Source organism: Terrapene carolina, unplaced genomic scaffold (assembly GCF_002925995.2).
Source record: "Terrapene carolina triunguis isolate 2854851 unplaced genomic scaffold, T_m_triunguis-2.0 Scaffold96, whole genome shotgun sequence".
NCBI classification, from domain to species: domain Eukaryota; kingdom Metazoa; phylum Chordata; order Testudines; family Emydidae; genus Terrapene; species Terrapene triunguis.
Window position 1 is genome coordinate 5,579,667 of NW_020664447.1, and position 24,491 is coordinate 5,604,157.

General features: G+C 39.3%; 1 protein-coding gene across 4 annotated transcripts; it reads right to left on the minus strand.

Moving 5' to 3' along the window:
• Nucleotides 1-3,646: 3,646 nt before the first annotated feature.
• On the minus strand, nucleotides 3,647-20,952 carry RNF141 (ring finger protein 141). 4 transcript variants are annotated; one of them, XM_024196758.2, is made up of 6 exons: nucleotides 20,936-20,952; nucleotides 17,354-17,559; nucleotides 16,036-16,144; nucleotides 13,077-13,258; nucleotides 6,429-6,536; nucleotides 3,647-4,790 (listed from the first exon to the last, which is right to left on the minus strand). In XM_024196758.2, the coding sequence occupies exons 2-6, from the start codon at nucleotides 17,494-17,496 to the stop codon at nucleotides 4,640-4,642; spliced, it is 693 nt and encodes a 230-aa protein (XP_024052526.1). In that variant the 5' UTR covers nucleotides 17,497-17,559; nucleotides 20,936-20,952; the 3' UTR covers nucleotides 3,647-4,639. The 4 variants fall into 4 exon arrangements, with proteins under 4 accessions (XP_024052526.1, XP_024052503.1, XP_024052512.1 ...); XM_024196735.2 differs by lacking the exon at nucleotides 20,936-20,952 and adding an exon at nucleotides 20,712-20,867 and having other exon boundaries at nucleotides 17,354-17,556; XM_024196744.2 differs by lacking the exon at nucleotides 20,936-20,952 and adding an exon at nucleotides 20,712-20,867.
• Nucleotides 20,953-24,491: the final 3,539 nt, after the last annotated feature.

A 24,491-nucleotide genomic window follows, 5' to 3' on the forward strand; every position in this document is an offset into this window, starting at 1 on the left:
AGTTCAATATTTTAACCTTTAGAACTTACTGGTAAGCCCATAAGTGCATACAACATGCTAAAGAAGTGCACTTCAGAAAGGCTCAGAGCCTGGATCAATTGATTTGGGCTCGCAGGGCTCCTGCTAAAGCACTAAAAATAGCAGTGTAGATGTTTGGGCTGGAGCAGTCTCTGACACCTGGTGAAGGGAGAGGGTCTCAGAGCCTGATCTGCAGCCCTAGCCTGAACATCTCCATTGCTATTTTTAGCCCCATAGCATGAACCCCAGTCAACTCATCCAGGCTCTGAGACTTGCTGCCAGGGGATATATATATATTATGCATGTAGAGGTCTCTGCAGTCATATTATAGGGTACATTAACGGAGACCAGATCCTTGATGGATGGAAGTAGACTCAGCTCCAAGGGACATCAGTGGAGTTATGCTGATTTACAGCAGTTGAGGAAGTGGCCCATAGTATTTGAATTGATGAAAGATGATACAATACTGGTAAGATTAATCTCTGGTATAGGTAGCAATAGGAAAGAGTATTCCATCTACAAAACATATCTCATCATGCTAAATTCTAGACGTCAGAAGTTAAATTCCAATAGCTGGAAGGAAAGTTGAATTGCAATTCTAGAATTATCTCTACCAATTTATAAGGAAAGAGGTGTGAAAATGATCCTCTTCCTATGGATGATCCACTTGCAAACTAGCAGTTCAAGCTAAAAGCTTGTGATGAATTTTATTTGAGAGGTTAGAAACTTGAAAAACCCCATCAAATTGTTAAAATGAAAAACCACTACTGCAGTGAGTATATACTGAAATATGAAAAGGGTTCAAATATATCAACTTGCCCTCATTGCACAGACTGTGTATATTTAAGAGTTTAATACAATTAATATAATTATCTAATGTGCAATGTAGATTAGTGTACAAGGGAATGTTAACATTTTGGCTCCTGATTGTTATGTCTGCTTAACACACTTCAACTTATGCACATCTGTCCCTGGCCCCAAGGAGCTGTTCCAGCAGACAGCACTGAGAGGCCACAGCTATGTCTCCATTTCCCTAAGAATGGCCCCTGCCACAGGGAAGCATAGCATTTCCATGGCTAATTCTACACCACTCAAGGATTTTATTGGTTGTTTTGTGTTGGCATCTGGGAAGGAATCTCTCAAACAGGTAGATGCATTATATATGAACACCCCTATAACAGAAAGCAGTCAGTAGGAGCTTGGCTGGCACCTTCAGAGGAACATTCATTTTCAAATTTAGCAAGTTATTACATTTAGTTTTACATATTGCACTTGCCTCTTAGCATCCCTGCCCTTTTGTGGCAGTGCACTCATTTTCCTCTTCACATTTCTCTCTTCTCCCTCCACGTGCCTCCCTCACTACCCCTCCCTTCCCCCCACATCAACACAAACTAAGTGACTAGAGCAGGAAACAGTGACACTAATGATACATGCAAATCCTGTTTAAAAACACACCAGACCTAACTAGACAAGGAGGAAAAAATATTCTAATCTTTCCAGTATAGTAGTTTCAGGTGTTATTTTGTAATATGAGTGGCTAAGCTTTCTGAAAAGCATGCTTTTAAATTGACTATATCCCTTTAACAAGGAGCTTTTCAAAACACTTTGCAGTTGGAGTTTCTTGCACCAATGTTTCTTTTATGGATTGGGGGTGGGAGATAAGCAACAGCTTCCCCAGATATGGGGGTAACTTGCTTATTCTCATTACACTTTTAAAGTTTAAACCACATCCTACTCATGAATAGCATATGTTCTTGTTAAGCATACCATCTGTATGAGGGAATTTAACTGAAATTAAAGCTTTATTTTTCCAGTATATCATATTAGAGAAACTAGGAAATCCCTTAAATTTGGAATTCCTTTAACATTTTCTTTCAGAGTGTATTTATTGCACAATTCATACACAAGTTACAATACATTGGAATGCCTTTAGCTATCAATACAATCAGTAGTGTATAAGTTGTATCCCCATATCAATCCTTTAAGAAATCTTCACTTTAATGCTAAAATACAGAGCATAAAACAGCAATTTCATACGGCCTCCACCAATAGCTATTTACACTGATTCACAGTCAAACATCAGACTTTTGAAACCCACTACCATGTTCAAATTAACTTGAGCTTTTTCCAGAATTCATCTAAATGTAGTATTTCAGACTATGAAATATTGCCACTGCTGAACTATATTTTTCAGTGCTAACATACTTTCCTTTTATAACATACAGTACATACTTTACAAGGCACACATTACAGTAACTACATCACAGTGTGCATTACAGAAGCTTAATTTAAAAAGCTGTACAGAATATAAAGTTTACATTTTCACTTTTTAAACAAATTTACAGTTTTTGCTTTAGTTAGTGCTGGGTGTCACTATGTTATGGTTAACAACCTATCTGCATTCACTACAAAGTCACATTTTAGTGAGTACATACAAGCCCTCACCAGAGAATCAGCATACCAAAAATCTCACTCCAGGAGTTCATTTCTTTTAATGTTTGAAAAAATAAAATCAATTGGAGGATTTAGTGATTTCAGATGCTTGCTTGTGGTTCAATATAAAAATAGCTTAAAAATTTAAAGGTTATTTTAACCTCCTGAATGCGGACTAATGCTGGGTAGAAAGGAATAAGAATAAAATGGTTTGTGTTTAGAAATGTTACTAACTATTTTAGTGGAAAAAACCCCAAAACATTATGCATTTTCAGCACAGGTTTTCATAGTATTTAGTGCAGCCAACTACTCCACAATATTTAGTGCAAACAAGTAATCCACAGTTTTTCTGAAGAATCCAGAAGGACTCACTGACATCATAGGATTAAGAGGAGGAACCAGTTAATTGTTTTAGATCTATAAACTCAGATTTTTATAAGATGCCTAAATACAGATTTACACAATAAGCCGTAACGGTTGTGAGGGTGAGTTGCACAGGATGTCAGTCTTACTTGGCTCACTCTATCTTTGAGTCTGACTCCTCTGCCATAAGCCAAACTCAAATGTTTGTCGTATTCTGTACAAGTTTCCAAGTACAAAAGTTTGACAGGTACATAGGTAAGACTCCCAGGGTTTGGTCCCTGGGTATTGTTACTAGTCACTCTTCGGTACGAAATATCACAAAAAACTGTGGATCTGTAAGTGCAGAACCTAGCCATGACAGTTTTTGCCTGAAACAACACTATGTTTTAACAGGTATGGCAAATGAAACTGCAATTTATACAAGAATTTGTTGCCATTTGTATTCAATGGAACAACTGCATGTAAGTGTATCTGTATGACTCCAAGTGTTAAGTCAAAACAGTTCAATTTGTTAATTGCAAAAAAGAAGAATTATATTAGCTCAATATGTCATTTATGTATGAGAAAATTCAAAGTCTGTTCCCTGTGCACTGGCACTGACAAACTTCTTTTAAAAAAATATAAACTTAAATATTTCACTGCATAAACACTACAGAAGTATCTTGGTGAACTCCTATCATTACTTCCTTTTCACCAGATTTTCAGAGCTGTAAATTCTATTGGAAGCAAAATGAAGTTATTGTTATCAAAGCAGAAGTTTCTCTGCTACAGAAAGGCATATTGCACTTGTAGAAATAAAGTACAGCACCAGTTTAGCTTTTTTTTTTTTTTAAAGTATGAATAATGTTGTGACTTGGAAAAATGGAGAAAGCGAAAAGCATCAGGACGAAACAAAGCCATGACAGCTACTGTACAATGCCTTTCAGTAAAGGGAGTTCTTTTCAGATACGCTTAGTGCACAAGACAATTTTTGGCTGTCGCTCATCAAAAAGCTATGGAAATATATTGTTTTAATCTTAGGGACTGTGTGTGAAGCTGTTTAGCATAGTTTCGTTAGCTATGAAACTTTAGAAATCAGATAAAATAGCCTTCTAAAAGGTTTACTCTGCTAGGAAAAAGGGAAAGCACACATGTTGACACGGCTGGTTTCCGTAATCTCTGAGAATAGATTTAAAACACTTTTCTATACTAAAAATTACTACTGGTTTAACTCAAAACATACAAATACTAAACAGAAACAAATGACCACGGGTGAGGGAAGGGGCAAAAGATGCTTCTCAAATTTCAGCAATAAAACTTCACAGTTTAGTTATAATTGTGTAATCCTAACGCGTGTTAACAATCTTTATTCCTGTGAGTCATCCCACTGAAATCAGTGGGATGAGCTGTGTGAGAATGGATTACTTATGAGGAAAAAGGCTGCAGGGCAGGCCCTTTAATAAGAAGACGCTGCATCTTCTATAATAAAGTTCCATTTGTGGTATTCAAAAAGCTGGTGCACAATGCTATTATGTTATAATTAATACTAATAAAATTATTCCAATGGCTCTTAATCTTGTCAGAAAAGATGTTGTTAAAGTAAACTTTACAAGCGTTAGTGATTTAACAGTTTAGAGCATTTAATGAAGCTACATATTAAAAGTTAAGAATGCACCCAGACATATTAGCTCATATACCCTGTGTTTTAAAAGAATAGTGTAGCTTTAGCTTACAGCAACCAAAGAGACACCTAAATGAAATGAAGTATGGATGAATGGGAATGAGAAGAAAAAGCAGATGTTCATGACAATGAACTTTCAAGTACTTCTATCAGTAGTCATCATCATCATGGTCTGTGAGGCTGGCCTGCCTCATCTACCATGTTGAGTATATAGCTAGCAATGTCATCTTCTGTAGGTGCATCTGACACCACCCAAGAATCATTTGTCCCAGTCACTTGTAGACGGCAGATAGGACAGTTCCTGTGGCGATCACTCCTGTTTAGGAAATCAGAGAAATAGTTGGTTAAAAAAACAAAAACAAAAAAACATGCAGACTTCTATCTGAGATGCAAGTATTGCACAGCATCTGTTTTTACTGTCAGCCTTTGCATGCTCTGTATATTAAGAGACTGAGAAATATAACTGGATTAGGTGACTGCAAGCATAACTGAAAGCCCAATCACTTGAATAGTGCCTTTGTATTGTCTTTGCAATCAACATTAGTCAACAATTCTGAGTGCAGCAATATTCTTAAAGGTGATAAAAATGGTATAAAGATTGTCTTAGTGGCTCAGAATCATATTTTCTCAGGTTAAATAAAAAGGTTTTTCCAGTTCTAACCATTTAAGCCTAACTTGGGATCCAGACGTCAAACTTTGTTTTGACTCATACATCAAACAATAATAAAGACTATGCAATGGAATCTAGTTAACAATTTTGTCAATCAACCATCATAATGGAAACCAACTCATTCACACAGCAGAGATAGTGGGTTCTGCAGTGCTAACAGGCACAAAGTCCTACTTGTCCAAGGTAAGTAGTAAGTTTGATTATACACCGGGATCCAATTTCTTTGATTAAAGCTGTGTGAGTATTGTGTTAAAGACTTTCTCCTCATCAAGAGCTTGAAACAACCACAGAGAATCAAATGTAGCCATGGGTAAATGGCCAACTCATTTAAATTAATATGGATTGGGCCTGCTGCCCAAGTAAACCAGAGCTGAATTTGGCTCTCTGACTTTTCCCCATGATTCTAAAGACTGGCATGTTAATCAATATCATGTCCTCAGCTCTAACTTTAGAGCAAAAGGAGAGGCTAAAAGGCAATCGGTTGCTGGTATTGTGTCTAACTTGATACTATATTGTAAAATTAAAGTTATGCATACATTTCAAAATACTATTTAGTATTAATTAAAAACAAACTTTCCCCCACAAAAATTATTGTACTGGAGTTTTATCAAATGTAAGGAAAAATTTAGAGTATTTGACTGGTGAAAAGACTTCTCAATTTAATACCTAAAAATATTCCCTTTGCAATATGTTTATTCACAAAAATAATAATTGGGCATTCCATTTTGCCTTATGCTTGTAACATTTAAAGAGGACTAGACTAGTTTTTAAAGAGAAAAATTTTGTGGAACTTCTGACCTGAACAGATCAAGAGGCCAGATTCAATGCGTTTCCCCTTTTCCTCTTCTTGAAAACTTCATGCATGTCTACAATGTTTTACAGGAATTAAGACTAATATAGGCAACAAACTACAAAAAAAGTTTAACATACTTCTGAATCTTCTTCATCGATTCAAAGTTAATCAGTTTCCCTGTAATTTTTAATTAACTTGCTTTACATCTAATTATGCTTTATCAGCTACTTTCACTATTACAAGTGAATTCTCTGCTAGTCATTATTAAGAATTAGAGCTTTTTCTGGATCAAGTTGTTAATCAAATGCTTGCAAATTCTGAAGTGACCCTTCATCGCTCTGCTGCAATCCTGGTATTTGCTCAAGGGTTCTATCCATCACATTTACATTACTCAAAAGATATCTTTAAATATTAGAGCATACTGGTACAGAGAAGTCCTTCATACCAAAACCAAACATGTTAGAAATGAGCTCCCTTGTTAAGCACTTTACCATTTATCAATGCATTTCTGACAAAAGCTGTGAGCACATGGTAGGATCAAATCAGCACGTCCATCCATGCAGATGCAACATTCCTCCTCCTCAGTCAGCTGTTTAACCCTGCAATAGACAAAACAGTATTATTCAGTCAAAACATAAATTCAACACTATTCTTCTATCTCAAAATATTCTTTTTGTGCACATGCAGACTAGTTATTTATTTTTTGTAGATATAAACATTCAGATTAGTGATAAATAAGCAGAAGAGCGCTTAAGAACATATCATCCATTATGCAACCTGTCTGTGGCAACAATTGTGGCCCAAAGTCATCAACAAAAAACTGCAAAGGAAACTGGGGCTTCGCTGGGATTATGCAACCTATTTTTTGTATCGCATGATTCCTCTTTTGGTCTCACAAAGGGTTATATACTCATCACTTTGCATATTGACAAGTGAAGTCTGCAAAGTTCTTATTCTGAACCATTCCATATTGCATCCTTTGACCAAGCAGCGGACATTACATTTTACAATAAGGGCAGGGACAGACTCTGCCTTCAATGGCCAAAATGCTACCCTAAAGCAGATATAGCTTTTAATAAATTTAACTTTGAGTTTAGGCCAAATTTTTGTTTACTGGCTGGAACAGTCAACAGCTGATTTTTTTTTTTTTTTTTAAAAAACAGGATCCCTGACAGAATGCCTTTTCCATAATATTGCAGTTGATGCTGATGTCAGAGACCAGCTGTTTAAAGATCTCCTAGGGGGCAGGTTGAAGTCTCTCTTCAAAATACTGCACTGGAGTACTGAACATTGGGGGCAACATTGCAGAAAGGGTTTCATTTAGTGGCATTATATTTCTAGAACCACTGCCCTGGTTTGTGACTGTTTAACAAAGGTGAGAGACTAATTTGGGTGGTCTTTTGATTAGATGTTTTGTGAACTATTCTAATACAGAATGGATGCCAGCTAATGTAATGGCTAGTAGTTCAAGTGTTTTTGTTCTGGTCCTCAGCACTTCTTTCAGGGCCAAGTTTATGCCTGGGATTTCCTTTCCAAAAATAAGAGAATCAGTAATTTGTAGTTTATTTCAGGCTGTTGTCAATGAGAAGACATTCTTTACAAATATAGGTAGTGGTTAGGATATAGCAAGGCCTGCTGCCAAATATATTGATAACCATAGAAAGCATTTGAATTCATTAAAAAAAGAAAAAAAAAAAAAGTAGAGGTGGTTATGGACTGTAGGTCTTCTAAACAACCTCCTCTCCGTTCAAAAAAACCAATGATGGGCCTAGGATTGCCTTTTTAGTTTGCTACGCAAGGAACATTGAAAAGTTTCCCCATCCCCATCAAGATGGGGCAAAAAAAAGGTTAAAAAAAAACATATGTACTGCTATATAAATTATGGGACTCCATTCTCTGTTAATAGCTGTACTTTTCTATGACCCTATTTCTAAGTATGAGAGATTTACTGGTACACGCATACTAGTGTACCTGCTTGATGCACCATTTTCAGCAAGTTTCAAGGGGCTGGTATTTAGTCATAGGACCAAGCCCTTGAAAATACATGCAGCCAATTTATAAGTAATCCAGAGAGTAGAGTATTGGATACAGATGACATCCTGGAAGGTTTACAAGTTTGGACAGGCCACAAATGGAAAGCCTTAAGTTTTAAGGATGACATAAGCATTTGCTTATTTTTCACTAGTGTTAGATAAAGTTAGTAGAAACAATAAAGATATTTTAATATACTCTGGATGGGAAAGTAGATGCAACACAAGAGTGGGATGCTGTTTAACTGGAAGGGGTTAAGATGAAAGGAAAAAGTAAGTAGATAATATTCACTATTTTTGCTCAGTGACCGCTAGCTCTTGCAGAGCTAACAAAAATCTGAAAGGAAGCAGAGTTTAGCCAACTGAGTATTTCACACAAAAACCAAACAGATTAACCGGGTAGAAGAACACTTGAAAGGGCTTCACTGTTTGTTTTTCAGTGTCTTTAGATATAGAGGGACATGAAAAATTAGAAGATGCTAGCTAAGTTGACTCAAGCTCATTACAAATAGCATTTCAAAATCTTTGCTTCCATTTGGCAGGTATGTTGCCATGAGTGATCTGATTTACATCCATCAGCTCATTTAAATGGAGAGGACGTTGCTCTTGACCTCTCCCTTCCAAAAAACCCAAACAAACAAACAAACATACCCACACTTAAAAAGAATAGATTCTCTTATTCTCCATATATCCCATCCTTATTGCCTCACCTCATAATTGAAGACTAGTACAGCGTATCAAGCTTCCAAAAAAAGCCTCTTACAGCGATTATGCAAATGGGAACACAGTGTCCATCTGTCTGAGAGTGTGACTAAAAAGCAGGAAAATACCTCTTTCCCAAATATGCGTACAATATATTTGTTAATGGTAGTGTTAGTGCGTCAATAAATCAGTAATAAATCAGTCACTAAATCAGCCAAAAAACGTAAGACTGAATGTTCCTATGCAAGACAAACAGGAAATTAAATCAGAGAAGAAGAGTGTGTCTTGCTAAACTGTCCCATCCCAGTTTAGTTTATCATTCTTTGTAAGATGAGGTTGCAGTCTCTTTCCCCACATTGGGTAAGTAGTATTAGCAGGAATTTCACATGCAGTTCTCCCCCCACTCCTGCTATTTTTTATCCTTTTTGTGTTCCAGCTTATAGAACAGTGGTTCTCAACCTATTGACCATTGTGGGCCAGAATGCGTTACGTGGGCCACATCCAATACTACCCGTACGGCACTTGGGGTTTCACTTGGGCTGCAGCTGTGCGCTGACTGGGCCACAGATTGAGAACCACTATTATAGAATAACATAACTGGTGAGATTTCCTCGAGTTCCTGACTGAAGTGGGAGCACAAATCCCACTAAATTTTCATAGGATTTGTGATAAGTTACTTAGGTGCTCTTGCAATTTTGGCTCAATATTTCTTTTCAGTATTGCTGTGAGAATGCATTTAAGAAAGCTCAATGAAGACTATCAAAGTGATAGCTTATCCCCAAAGCTTTCGCTATCACCAGAGATGAAACAAGTTGGCAAGACAAAGATTTATTATACAGGAGTCATATTTGAATTTTTCCACTTTGAAAGATTCTACCACTGCAAAAGTATTCCTTACATTTAAGATAGGAAATGCTGTCGAACTAGATAATGTCCCTCAAAACTGAAGAAAGAGTGCCTGCTGTAAACATAACTTAAACAGGGGACGTATTTGGGATCAGGAAGGAATTTTCCCCAATGTCAGATTGGCAAAGACCCTGGGGGGGGTTTTGCCTTCCTCTGCAGTATGAGGCACGAGTCACTTGCGGGTTTAAACTAGTGTAATGGTGGATTCTTTGTAACTTGAAGTCTTTAAATCATGATTTGAGAACTTCAGTAACTCAGTCAGAGGTTAGGGGTCTATTACTGGAGTAGGTGGATGAGGTTCTGTGCCTGCAATGTGCAGGAAGTCAGATTAGAACAGTGGTCACCAACTCGTCAATCACAATCGACTGGTTGATCCTGGAGCCTCTTCTGCCAGTTGATCGTGATCTCCGGGCCGCTAAAAGTCCGGCAGTGCAACGGGGCTCAGACAGCTGCCTGCCTGCCTGCCGTGGCCCCACACCGCTCCCAGAAGCAGTTTGCTGCTAGTACGTCTCTGCAGCCCCTGGGGGGAATGGGAGGGAGGAACTGGCCAATGAGAGCTGCGGGGGGGGGGCGTGGGGGGGGGGGGAGGGCACAGGGCCCCGCCCCCCCCCCCCCCCCCCCCCCCCCCCCCCAGGGCCGCAGAGATGTGCCAGCTGCTTCCGGGAGCGGCATGGGGATACGGCAGGCAGGCAGCCTGCCTGAGCCCCTTGCGACGCTGACTGGGAGCCACCTGTGGTAAGCGCCTCCCGGCCAGAGCCTACACCTCACCCCCCCTCCTGCACCCCAACCCCTTGCGCCAGCCTGGAGCCCCCTCCTACACCCAAACTCCCTCCCACACCTCAACACACTGCCCCAGCCTGGAGCCCCCTCCTGCACCCAAACTCCCTCCCAGAGCTTGAACCCCTCACTACTGCACCCCAACCCCCTGCCCCAGGCTCAACCAATGCACACCCCACAGTTGAGAACGTTACACTGATTTGTGACAATCCCTGAAGGATTTTGAATCTATAAACCACAAATGACACTAATAAAAAGTAAAACTCATGAAATGTCCAGTGGATTCTATGAGATTGGGTGCAGTGTGACCACATGACACCTGTACCCAAAGTCCCTGCTAGAGCTTGCACCCCTCACTCCTGCACCCCAACCCCAGGCCTGACCCAGGCTCAGCCCCCTCCCACACTTCAAACCCCTCAGCCCCAGCCCGGTGAAAGTTAGTGAGGGTGGGGGACAGCGAGCGACGGAGGGAGTGGGGAATGGAGTGAGTGGGGTGGGGCCTTGGGGAAGGGGCAGGGTAGATCAAATTCAAAAAGTGATCTTGTGCGTAAAAAGGTTAGAGACCACTGGATTCGATGATCGTGATGGTCCCATCTGACCTTAAAGTCTAAGTCTGACAAGTATTTTATTTTCATACATCTTAAAAACAGAGAAACAGATACTGCCCACAGATTATAGCCATGCAACTCCCATGTTGCATGGCTCAGTGTTTGGATGCTGCACACTTATCTGAGCTTCGGTGTTGCTAAATGCTATTTTTTTTTTTTTAAAGATGCTGTCATGTATAATGAACCTCGTAGTCATGATTTTATATTACAGATCAATTGAAAAAAAGTCATTTTTCCTACTGGTGCTTTGTACAGCCATATCAAAAACCACTGGAAGTTTCACCTTACAAAACAAACTGTTTAAGACATTGAAGTGAACAGCAGACCAACAGTATAAGACTTCAGAAGCTTCATATCTGGTAGCCAGAACGACTAACTATCACAGAATCCCGAAGAGCAAGCCACATGTTTAAATTTAGTATATTCTTTCTTAAAGAATACAAACTACACCAAAGGAACCACATAACTCTAACAGCTCAAAGAGACAGGGCCAAAATATCCCCCTGCTAAGGAGTCAACAAGAGGATAAGGTGGCCTTTTCTAGGCATTGATATAACTGTACTAGTGCAAGCCCTAATGTAGACAAGCAAAGCCATTATTTGCCCTATAGGAGTCTAATTCTTCCTGAAATCAGGTTCAACTTCACTAACACAAATAGAGGTGCTTCCCCATCTACATTAGGAGTTTCATCAGTGTATCCACACGAGCGTCTGCTTTGGGAATTTTTCCTGTTCACAGCCAAAATTCCAGCATCTCTGTTAAGTGGTTTCTAGGCAATAGGTGTTCTCCCTTCTTAAAAAAGCCAGAACAATGACTTGTTTCGAAAGTGCAACAGATTTTTTTCCCACCACAAGTTCTGTGCACAGGGCCTCTTAAATTGCTAAACCAACTCTTGTATGTCAGTTTAAGAACACTGTACTATCTTTATTCTGAATAATCTTCCTTTCTCTCACTCCCTCAAACAACTGGAGCTTGCAGTCTGGAGCTTGCCAGCTTTGCTATAGTTATTTCCTCACCCGTTACTCAGAAATAGCATTGTTTTACAGCGAATGATTCCATTTAGGCCTAGTCTACACTGGGGGGGGTGGAGTCGATGTAAGATATGCAACTTCAGCTACGGGAATAGCGTAGCTGAAGTCGATGTATCTTATTTCGACTTACCTCCCGTCCTCACGGCGCGGGATCGATGGCCGCGGCTCCCTCGTCAACTCTGCTTCCGCTGCTCGCCCTGGTGGAGTTCCGGAGTCGACGGGTGCGCGTTCGGGGATCGATATATCGTGTCTAGACGAGACGCGATATATCGATCCCCGATAGATCGATCGCTACCCGCCGATCCGGCGGGTAGTCTGGACATACCCTTAGTTATCATTGTTTAAAACATCTCCCTACCTTACTTCAACTTTCACATTTAACTTTCAAGGTAATACAAACTTTACATTTAAACAGTTATCAATAGCAACTTTTCAACATGGAGATAGAGTGCAAAGCTTCTTGCCACTACATTCACGTTAACCATTTTATAAATTTTAAACTAAAAGGTACTGCATGTGCTGATCTCAATCTGTTGCTTTTCCTCCTAGCTAACAAAGCAGGATGTCAACACCTATGAACCAGTACATGTTTTTTTTCCAGTCTTACAGGTTAAATTATGGTTAGCATTGATGACTTTCAAATGACAACAGATGGGAATTTCCAAATGCCAAAATGTGAGGAAAAGAAAGTTTAAGTGGGAACAATAACATTAAGTCTGTGTAAACAAACATAACTGAAAACAGTTTTGTAGCCACAGCTGATTTCATTTCCTTCTGTTTCCTCACTCAGAAGAGACAACATATACTAGGTTTATATTAGACTATAATAACTAAAAAGACTATTCCAAGCCTATTGTGTACAGGCACCAATGGTGATTCAGAGTCAACTACATGATTACAAGTATTTACACCACATCCTTTTTGGTAACATGCTCACTGTTTGGCAGACAAAATCTGTTCTACCCACATTTACTGTGTTGGATGGTAACAGTTCAGATTTAATATGATTTTGGAGGGTGTACAGTTATTACAAACAAACATATATATATATATACACATACACAACCTGTAATATATTGAACTACCTTCCCATCCATAAGCTGGCCTGGCAAGATGACACAGGTGACAGACTTGCAGCAGTCCCTTCAGAGGCACTGCTCTGTGCAAGAACTCCTGCTGCTTGACTTGTGATGTCTTTATAAAGCTGAATAAACTGATACAAGTTCATAATTCTTGAAGCTTCTACAATGCCACTTGTTTTGTTTATCTAAAGATACAAAAGTTTATAAATAGATTTGTATTACGTAACAAAGAGTAAATTTATCTGCCATCATTTCTCAACATAGGTAGGTAGGTAAATATGATCAAATGCATTGGAAAATACGAGCTTACGTGTGATATTTGCATCACATTAGACTTATGGTATTCAACTATATTAAGCTATAATTAAGTAGAAGCATTTATGTCTAGAAACTTTAAGCATAAACAAAACCTTGGACAGAAATCTATTGTTTCATTTTTAGGGCTTAATTTAGCCTAGCCAGTATCTAAATTATACAGTACCCACTATCATGATTACAATGATGACTGTCTTGATAGAAGTCATCATGAAAATCTTGTTCTTCAAAGTACCTGCCCCAGCCCAATTTTTTATATGTAGGCTAAAAGTAAAAAATAAAGCTATATTAAAAATTGTTAGTCCAGAGAATAGTCTTGAGCTATGCTGGATTTGAACTCTAATTGAAGGAATTCAAGAGCTTTATTAAGATTCTGGGTATCACTTGACAAGCTAAAGTAACGTGTAAAAAAATTAAGAAAACTAAGAATGACAAAGTATTACAAAAAACACTATCAAGTGATCTATTTAAAAATGCAGTAAATGCTGTCTTTAAAGATACTAAAATAATAGAGGTTATGGCCAGAAGAGATCATAATCATCCAGTCTGACTTCCTGCACTACACAAGCCACAGAATTTCAACCAACAATTCCCATTTCAAGGCAAATAGCTTCTGGATGAATTAGAACAGTGTTACTCAGACTGAGGCCCAGGAGCCACAAGTTGCTCTTTAATGTGTCTCCTGAAGCTCTTTGCAGCACAGGATATTAAAACACTGTGTGATTTAAATATTAACTAAGCTAAGTTATTAACCAACCAGGATGCTATTACTATGTTATTAACCAATTGTAGTTGATAAAATAATACTTGGTCAGTCATTTTGCTGTGAGAATTTTATTTTTTATACATATAGAGAGAGAATAGCAATTGAAACAATGTATTCACACTACTGTGGCTCTTTTGAGTAATGCTGATCGCTAACTTGGTTCCTGAACTCCTGAGATCTGAGCATCACTGAACTAGAGCATCTATTTTAGAAAGACATGAAATTTTGATTTCAAAACCTTTGAGTGATGAAAAGTAATTAAAAACCTTGTGCCTTACTTGAATTTGCCTATCTTCAATTTCTAGTCATTTGAATTTGTTATGCTTGTTTGCTAGATTAAACGGTCTTCCAATACCAGAAATCTCTTCCCAAGTAGGTACTTACAAGCCATAATAAAGTCACCTCTTAACGGTCTCTATGAGATACATGGATTAGATTCTTAAGTCTCACCGTAAAGCAGATTTTTAAGAACTCAAATTATTCTTGTAGCTCATTTCTAAACCCCGATCAATTTTTTTCCAACATCCTTCTTGAAGCATTGACACCAGAAATGGACACACTATACCAGTAACAGTCTCACCAATGCCATATACAATGGTAATACCACTCCTTAATCCTACTTGATATTCCGCTGCAGTAGATTAACTCTTTTAGACTCACACCAACAAGTTGATTATTCACCTTTTAATCTTTTTCTGAGTCATCTCTATCCAGGATAAAGGATAGGGGACTGTAAGTGTTACCTAGATTTTTTGCTCCTAGAACTACAACTTTGCATTTGACTATATTAAAACTGCATGTTTGATTGTGCCCAGTTTACCAAGGGATCAAAGATCACTCTGAATAACTGACCTGTCATTTATTTACCACTCCACCAATTTTTCTTTCATATGCAAACTTTAAGAGTAATGATTTTATATTTCTTGCCATATCATTTAATAACATTAGGCCAAGAACAGATCTCCGTAGGAACGTCACTAGAAACCACCCTGATTCAGTAACTCCTCATTAGCATTGAGAACAGTTAGCCAGTTTTTATATCATTTAATAGTTGCCACATTGATTTTGTATACTGTTACCTTTTGAATTTCAGTGTCAACTTCTGGTTTTGTGGGATGAATATCAACTGCAAAACTAACAATTCAATATTCCAAAGTAGCACTATTTGCTTTCTTAGGATGAAGCATCATTGAACAAGTGTGTTCATTATGAGTTTCAGTAGGGCAGAGAGCCAAGATGAAGTCTTACAGTAAAAAAAACATTAAATTGAAGTCATACACATTTATTGCTGCATGTTACTTTTAACAGTGTCATGGAAACCTATCTTGCTCCTACAATTAACTGAAGTGTCACAATAAAGTCCTGATCCTGCAAGATCGTCGAACTGCTGTGAAGCCCCAATAAAAATGATTTGCCTACATGGTTCAGCTTGCACAATCAGGCCTAAACTAATACCATTAAAGGTCAAAGTTTCAAATTAAAGAAAGATTCACTTCATTTTTAAGAGTGTAGGAATTTTATCTCCCAGTGAAGTTCATTCTGAATGTCCTTTATTAATATGCAACCTCTGTCAAGCTTGGACTATAAAACTAAACTAATTTAGTCTCCAATTTGTTTCACTTTCTGTTTCTTATACATTAGAAAGATGTTCCAATGACTGGATTGCAAATCGTTCAAAAGCGGTCATGGAAATGTTACTGTTGATATTGACTTTTTAGGAAGGCCTAGATTTTAAGCCTAACTGTACTTAACAGTATAGGAATACCTCCAAATATTTTTGAAACATATTGTACTGAACAACAATTTGATTTTCACTGAAAAGCCATTTTTTTCAGTTACCTGCAGATTAAAAACCTGAGTTAAAGGTTCTGATAATCTTACCTTAGTACAGACTATCCGAACCACCACCTTCCAAAGAGCAGAGGAATCAGAACCTGGCTGCACTTCAAACAACAAATGTTTGTCCTGGCCAGAAGCCAACTTTGTGGTGCTGAAACACAGATGCATTAATCCGACATTATATATTAGACAGGCAATGCTTGGTGAAGTCACCTTTGAAAGAAACTTAGACACTGGCATCATTTACCCATCCACATTTAAACCTGAACAGCAGTTATATCAATGCCATAGAAATCAATAGGGTTCTTATGTGCCTAAAATTACTCACATGCATATTACTCAGGACCATAATGAGCTATGTAATTGCTAAGTATTATAGATACACTCTTAAATATAAACAAACAGGGTGGATAAAAATCAATGATTTTTTTTGAAATCGGATTTTTATTTAATCAGATTTTTTTGATAAAACGCTTTTTGAGGAAAAAACCTAACGATAATTTTAATTAAGATACATTATAGCTCAAAGATATCTCTATAGCTCAAAGATATCTCATCATGGAATAGGGATTATATATTCTAATTCTATAGTATGAGACAATATATTCATGTAATACATAATATTTAGTTAAATAAAACAATTTAAATGTCTGTCTGGTGATGTTCTCCTCCTAATACAGTATGGCAAGAAAATCCTCCAAATATTAATGATTACCTGTTGAATTGGAGATATTTATGAAGTCATTGGGAGGTGAACTATCTGCCTCAATTACCTTTGGTAAATGAAATAACCAATCATTCATTTTCTGATATAGTTGTAAAACTAATCTGAAAAGTTTTCAAAATAAATCACTTAAAAAATGTATAATATGTACCTTCTAAAAATGAAATCTACATCTCTGAGTTGTGAAGAATATGTATTAAGGTTATCACAACCAACAAGAATGCACTTTTATGTAGAAATCCATGATTAAATCGATTCTTTCTGACTAGTGATTAAATCAATTTGGATTTAAATCAAATCCACCCTGTAAATAAATGAAACATCAATAGATAACCTTCCAATTTCAGACCCCATATTCACATTCTAAATATTTTTCTTATACACAAACACTTTAAAAGGATAAATGAGGGCCAACACGCTATAATAAAAACATACACTGATATTTTTGTGAAATATTAATAGATTTGATTGAAATTATTTATATAGGATCAATCTCAACATGGACTTTGAGAATTTAAGGACATATATTTGAAAACCTGATAGCAGATTATGAATAAGCCTATCCAAGATACTATTCCGTACATAGTCTTTGTACAACACGACAATGGGAAAGGAATAAAGAACATGCAGCCTTACACATCATTAAGTTCAGCTACTCTCCCCAGAAACTCTTCATAAGTCAGAAAGCCACTTTCTCGAACCAAAGATGCATGTTTTATTACTTTTTCTGGCAACTTGTTAATAGCAGTGTGTGTCTGGTTTGAAATCTGTTGACCCATGATGAAATTCTTCAGCTCAATGTCCAGGCAGAAAGGAGGTTTCAGTCATTTGTGGAGCTTCTGCTAAATACATTTTAAAAAGTTGTATTAATATAAATTTAAGAGTCTCTGCTCCCTTTTCTCTCTTTCCTTTTAAGCATAGCAACCTATCTACTCACTAAGGAGTTTGGAAAATCACCCACTGATTACTAAAGACAGCCTTGGATAAGGGATACATCCATAACGTAACCCAGGAACAATGCAATAACACTTGTTGGAGTGTTACGTTTTAAAGTAGCAACTTGTGAAAAGGCATTCTTTTGTTCATAAATTTATTCCCATTATATACAGAATGTACTGTTTGAAAAACTCCACATTGCAATGTTTTCAAACACAGGAATGCAACATGATGTGAGGCTAATATGTGTCAGTTTAAGAAAGGATTTTTCTCTGAAAGTCAGAAGCTCTAAGAACTAATCGTATATTAAACTGTATAATTAAACGGATATGTACAGAACAAAATGTGTTTCCCTATGCTTGTCTCCACAAAGAAGTGGGATGTAACTAAACTGGTTTCTAAGTTGACTTAGTTTTATCAGTGGACACTCTTAAATTGATTTCAAAACATCCACTGTAGGGAGTTGCACTGATACAACTAAGTCAATTTAGAAACCATTTAATTAAATTGGTGCAATTTCTGTATGCATACAAGGCTTTTGAATATTAAACACAAGCCAAAAAAGATACAAGTCAGAGATGATGTTACAGAACAGTAAAACATTAAGATTCATGATTACATTAAGGATTAAAAACTAGGCACAGCCACATGATCCTCAGATACCTCTCTGGCTACCGATTTGTTTGATTCAAGTAAAAGTTTCCCTCATTTAAACAACCTTGTATAGACTTGTTCCAGTTTCTCCTCCCATTTCCTCAATTCATCCAGCACAGGCTTCCTCTACATTCCTCCACACTTTCACCCCACTGGTGGTGCAAGATCATTTTCCACAGATTCTGATCCCAATATCCAGAAGAATCTTCATACCCTCACCTTATCTAAACTTCATTTCAAGTTAGTCAAACATTTGCTTTTCCTTACTATTTTTATTTATTTAAGAGTAACATCTAAGAGGGAGACAAATTAAATCTGTAGGGACATTGACTGCAGGATCTGAGCCTGTGCCATAGTACAGACCCCTGTGGAGCTCCATTGACTTTAATGGGACTCTACAAGTCTGAGTTACCAGATTCAATTGAAGGATCTGGGTCTTACTTTGTATTTGCAGCTGCACTCTGAGTTTGGTACTAGCCACATTATAAACAGATTTATAGTGTCACTGTACAAGACTTTGATCCAGCAAACATTTCTGCATAAACATTTGCAGGGTCAAGGCTTATTGCTGTAAATAGCTGATTGCAGCTACATAAAATTTTGGACAAGAAAAAACAGACAAAATATGTGTTACAGTTGTGAAAAGTACATTCTCCTCTAAGGGGTCAACTGTGAAATATCCAACTATATGTTATACATCAAGATAACAAAAAATTAAAACTTAACTGTAAAATTCAGGCCAAATTCTGTTCTCAGGTTCTCTGAACTCTCACTTAAATCACTCTCCAACACCACTCTTTCCTGACTCTTGCCCTCAAATTTAGTTTTTAAAATAAAACAAAGGGAAGAGAAACTGAGATGCATCTATAACCACAATAAGCACCCCAAGATCTTTCACTAGCATTACCTCCATCCCTCACATACAACCTTCCTCTGCATCCTCTGTTTATTGTATTTCCTTGTAAACCTGTGCCCGGTTTAAACTATTAATTTATTGGGGCCAATGCATCTTAATGGGGCTACATGACAAAAATATGCCAATCTATTAGTACCTAACACCACAACAAAACAGAGTTTGAAAATGAAGGAGTTGGCACACATGGAAAAAGTTGCCTTCTCAAACAACTGTTTGCCTTAATATTTTCTCCATAAAGACCAACATAATCCACATTTGATTAAAAAAATTTCAGCTGAAGAAGTTAACAACTGACTTAACAAACGATAAACTGCTTTCAAAGCTACAGAACTCTTGGATTGTTGTATGATAATTTAAAGGCCACGCTAAAACCATGAGTAACTTTCAAGCTAGTCAATTTTACAGCCATGTTAAGCCATCCAGAAAATAAGGGTTTATAATGTAATAGCTGAAAGACCAAAATTATGGGGAGAGAGTAGGTTACCTAATAGGTGTTTTCCCTCTTCAGCTACTCTGAAATTACATAGCTGTGACAAACAGTAATACTATAATCAAGTGTGCACTAAGCCTGTATCACGGATTCTCCATTCTTGTTCTAAACACCCTTAATTTAAGTATTTATATTTGAATTCAGTACTCCAGAGATGAACTAGTAGGTTCTCTGCTTCAGTAAGCCACTATGCAATGTAACCCTTAATATACTACATTATAAACTAAAGACTTTTGTGCGTTGACAAACAAGCAGGCATATCTATTCCATATTACTGAATGGAGATTTAATAATGAACTACTCCTGTGCTTCACCCTTGGCACAGCCAGACCTGCAGATGGTAAGTAAGCGCTGCCACTGTTTCCGGTGAGGATTTGTGGTGCAAAGCCAGAGTACTGTTGTCATGCACATTACTGTGCACAAGTACCATCATTTTACTGGATTGCCATTGATGTTTGCCACGCTTCTGGTAGCGCTGCTGAGGCCTAGCCAGTAAACCTCGGGCACAATTCACTCCCCTCCCTTACAACAACTCTTGCCGTTACATAATTTGTACCACCCGGGACCCCTATCACAGCATCAAAGCCAGAGCGCCTAGGTACAAACAGCCCCGGCGCTCGCACGGGGGTGACGGGCCGGCCACTGGGCTGAACGCTCAGGCAAGGTGCACGTTTGCTGGCGGGTTTAATCCAAGCTTAAAGAGGTCCGCGGAAGGCGGCTCCCCGGGGCTGCCGGGCCCCCACTGCTCACCCCCGCTGACCGCTACCCCGACGCCACAACCCCCGGGCACGTGGCCGGCCCCCGCCCAGCTCCTAGCGCGGGGCGGGCACAGGCTGCCCAGGACAAACGCCGCGTGCCCAAGGAACCGAGGCGGCGCGTGCTGACGGGCGGGAGCGGGGCTCCGGTCTCCCCGCAGCCTTTCACCTGGTCCCGGGCCCTGCCTTGCCCGCCGCCCCGTCACTGCCCAGCGCCGCGCCCGGCCCCAGCGGCAGCCTCACCCCACTCCCCCGGCATCCTGTCCCCGCCGGCCGGGCCCGCCACGGGCTGGTAACGGGATTGGGACGGGGAGGCCTCCCCGCGCTCCCCCAAAACCCAACCGCCAGCGCGAGAAATGGGGGCCGCCGTCACGCGCGGCGCCTCGCTGACGTGCTCGGTTGTGCGCGGGCGCGCGCGCCTCAGCCGCCGCAGCTAGGAGACCGCGGAACCCGCCCCGCCCCCTCACCTGGAGGCTCAGGCTCCGGGCCCGGGGAGTGGCTGGCGGCTGGCTGCCCGGTGCCCAGCCATAGCGCCCGCCACCCAGGCCTGCTGCTCAGAGCAGAGGGGCGCTCACGGCCTCGGCGGGGCCTGTGGGGGTTGCACAGCAGGGGAGATGCTGGGAGAAGGGGAATGGAGGGTGGAAAGTTTCTGGTGGGCCGGGGAGCCCCCTCCTGGGAGACGCTAACGCGGCCTTTGGCTAGAGGGGGGGCGCATCCAAGGGAGAGGCGGGGGGAGGCCTGGCAGGGAGTCTCCATGTCTGGTTTCTGTGGCCCTACACATGGGGCGGCGGAGGTGTCCTGTTGTTGGGAGGCGCTGGCTGGACAGAAGCGATGGGAAAGTTGCTTGTGCTCCCTCCAGCATGTGGCTCGCATTGAACTACTGCCATGCTGCCTTGTCACCTACCTCACTATCCCTGGTGCGTACCTGGCCTTCATCATGCTGATGTACAGTGGGACCCAGCCACTTCAAGCCATGCTGGCACAGCTGCTCCACACTGAGTGCCATGGCTGGCAGCAGGGAAGGGATTAGGAAAGTGACTGGTTGGTATGGCTCATGGGCTGTAATTTGTTCCTCTCTGGCCAAATAATTATGGGGGTCAGGATTTCATGATGTAACATACTATTTCCTTTTAGTACTAATAGTGTGAATTCCAGCCCTATAGCCGTTTGAAAGAGTAAAATAAATGGGAAATTTCTTCCAAAACATACCTTTCTATGCATCCGAAGAAGTGGGCTGTAGCCCACGAAAGCTTATGCTCAAACAAGTACTCCTGTTCTTTTTGCGGATACAGACTAACATGGCTGCTACTCTGAAACCTGTCAGTTTCTGAGGCCCAGAACCTCTACTATGTTGTGGCTATTTAGTGCCACATCACTGATGAATGTTAGTCATAAAGCTATTTTAACAGGCAGTGTGAGGCTAAACAGAGTGAAGGGAGATCCTCTGGTAGAGAGAACAGGCAGGCCTGCTTTTAAAATATCCCTGGTGCTGACAGGGATTGTGGCTGAAGCAAGAAGCATGACTGGGACTTCCCTTGGTGCTGTATTCATTCCTTGGAACTATTATCAGCCAGTGTAGAGAATCAGTCCAGCCTTGGGGAAGATTAAAAGCCACATTGGTACTCACTGCCATAGCAGAAGATCTGGGCTTGAATGTTGGACATATGTGGAAAATACCAAAAGACACTAGGGATTAATTTTTACTATGAGAGAAACAACAAATTTACATAGAAATTATAGAATATCCTAGATCTTCCACTATCATAGCCTGGAAAGCTTTCACATCTAGTGTTTTTTATTTAAAGAAGAGAAAGAAGGAGTTGCTGCCCCACTACAATATGTTCCATTAAAAAGAAATCCCTGTATTCCAAATAAGATTTGGCTTGGACTTGTGACATTTTACGTATTTCCTGCAGACGGTACATACACCTCCCTCCCTCTTTTATAAGGTCAGCAAACATCTGGAGCCTAAGTGTGGGAATCCAACTCATGTTACTTTTGAGGGAATAATACAAATTATTAATTGTTAGATGGAACTAATCATTCTGATAGGAAGCTCAAGCTGACTGTCATTTCTGAGACTTCCTGGAGGTGATTAACAAGGCGCACTATGCAGTGACTGAGCCTGACTATCTTCAACAGATAATAAAGTTTTGACCCTGTGATTGTGTTCAAAAAGCCCTGCACTGGGTTAAGACCTAATGAGAAGTTCCTTAAGCATCCTACAGTGGATGTAAAGCCATCTGTTCCTTTCAGCAGAAACTGGACCAGATCCTCATTCCCCTTCTAACTGCTTTCCACTGCTCAGGGAGCACTCTAGTGGGAATAGGAAGGGAGCAAGTCATTTCTGTCCGAGGAGTTCAAGGACTGCAATTCTGCTTGGCCTTTATATGGGATGCAGAAGGGTGGTGAAAGTTTCTTTGTGCCTACCCTACCACAGCACTTTTGCATATCAGCCAGGCAGAATCTTGTCCTGAGTCAGGAGGTTAGGATTTGGCCTGAGGATTCTATCCTGTAGTTGTTCTTAGAATTCCAGCACTAGCAAAAGTATTCAACAATGGTTAAAGGGAAAAGCACTGTGAGCATAGTAAGGATTTCACTCTTTTTTCATAATTCTCATATCCAGTCCTACTAGAATAAATAGCTTTTAAAACTGCATTGGCTGTCAGGTGTCCTAACATGGATACCCATGTAGTATGAATATATACATAATTCATGCATTGTTATTGGAAGGATACATTTTGAAGTTTGTGATCGTATGTGGGTGGTGTAGCCTTATTCATACATCTCCTGCGTTGCTTTATGAATATTTATATTTGAGATATCACATTTATAAGATATTGATAGATCATTTTATAAGATGAACATCATTTTATTAAAATTGCGTGTAAAACATTGTGTATCTTGCATTTTTGGTATTTCTTGTCAGATAATAGTGACTTTTAAAGATACAGTAGAACCTCAAAGTTACGAACACCACGGGAATGGAGCTTGTTTGTAACTCTGAAATATTTGTAACTCTAAACAAAACATTGTGGTTGTTCTTTCAAAAGTTTACAACTGAACAATGCCTCTTTCTCTTTATTCTTTTAGTAGTTTACATTTAACACAATACTGTACTGTATTTTGTTTTTTCTCTGTCTCTGCTGCTGCCTGATTGTGTACTTCTGGTTCCAAATGAGGTGTGTGGTTGACTGGTCAGTTCGTAACTCTGCTGTTCATAACTCTGAGGTTCTACTGCATGCTTTTAACACTTACAACTTTGATTTCACAACAGTTATATAACAGCTCATGATTGGGTGATGGAATTATGACGTCATTGGTGGTAACACAGCCAGTCATTAGACAGTAGATTTTTGTTAACTTTCAGACTGCAATCCTAGGACCTGATAATCCCACTGAAGTTATTAGTTCTGTTCTCCTGAGTAATTGTTATTCACATTAATAAAAGCTTTCAGGATCAGGCAAATGCCTCCAAAAACAGGTGGGCTTTTTCTTAGTAGATGGGCAATTATAGCTAATATAGCATATATAATTACATAATATATTTGATATATAATATTATTTATAAACTGTTCCCTCCCTCTCCCACATGGGCTAGATTGTGATATCTTCACTGCTGTTGAATATCACCTTATACTGAGTAGTCTTGTTGAAGCAAATGGAGTAAGGTACCAGTTAATGTAAGGCTGTCACATTCTGGTCCTTGGAGGGCTGTGCAATAATTATACAAATATTACAACTGCTGTAATGTTTTTGTTAAGCAAACATTTTAAAGAAAAAATTACATACAGCTCAGTAAATGTATTTAGTTTTGAGTTCAGCCTGTGGTAATGACTTGGGGGTAACTGCTATTTGCGATATGAAGTTACATTGTTATAAGAACTCTTGGATTTTTCCTCACACTTGTTTCAGTAATAATTTCTCACAAATAGAAAGAGTAAGAACGTAAAAGAAAAAAATGTTTAAAAAGTGGAGACAGCAATATATAGTTTATATTGATTTTTTTTCCCCGTGAAATCA

Bases quoted from the DNA above. Each gene is read 5' to 3' on its own strand.
- RNF141 (XM_024196758.2), bottom strand. From the start codon at position 17,496: ATGGGTCAACAGATTTCAAACCAGACACACACTGCTATTAACAAGTTG. The intron at 6,537-13,076 runs GTAGTTCAATAT...TGTCTATTGCAG, and splicing joins GCCAGCTTATGGATGGGAAG to GGTTAAACAGCTGACTGAGG. The intron at 4,791-6,428 runs GTAAAGTGCTTA...TTTCCTAAACAG, and splicing joins CAGAAATGCATTGATAAATG to GAGTGATCGCCACAGGAACT.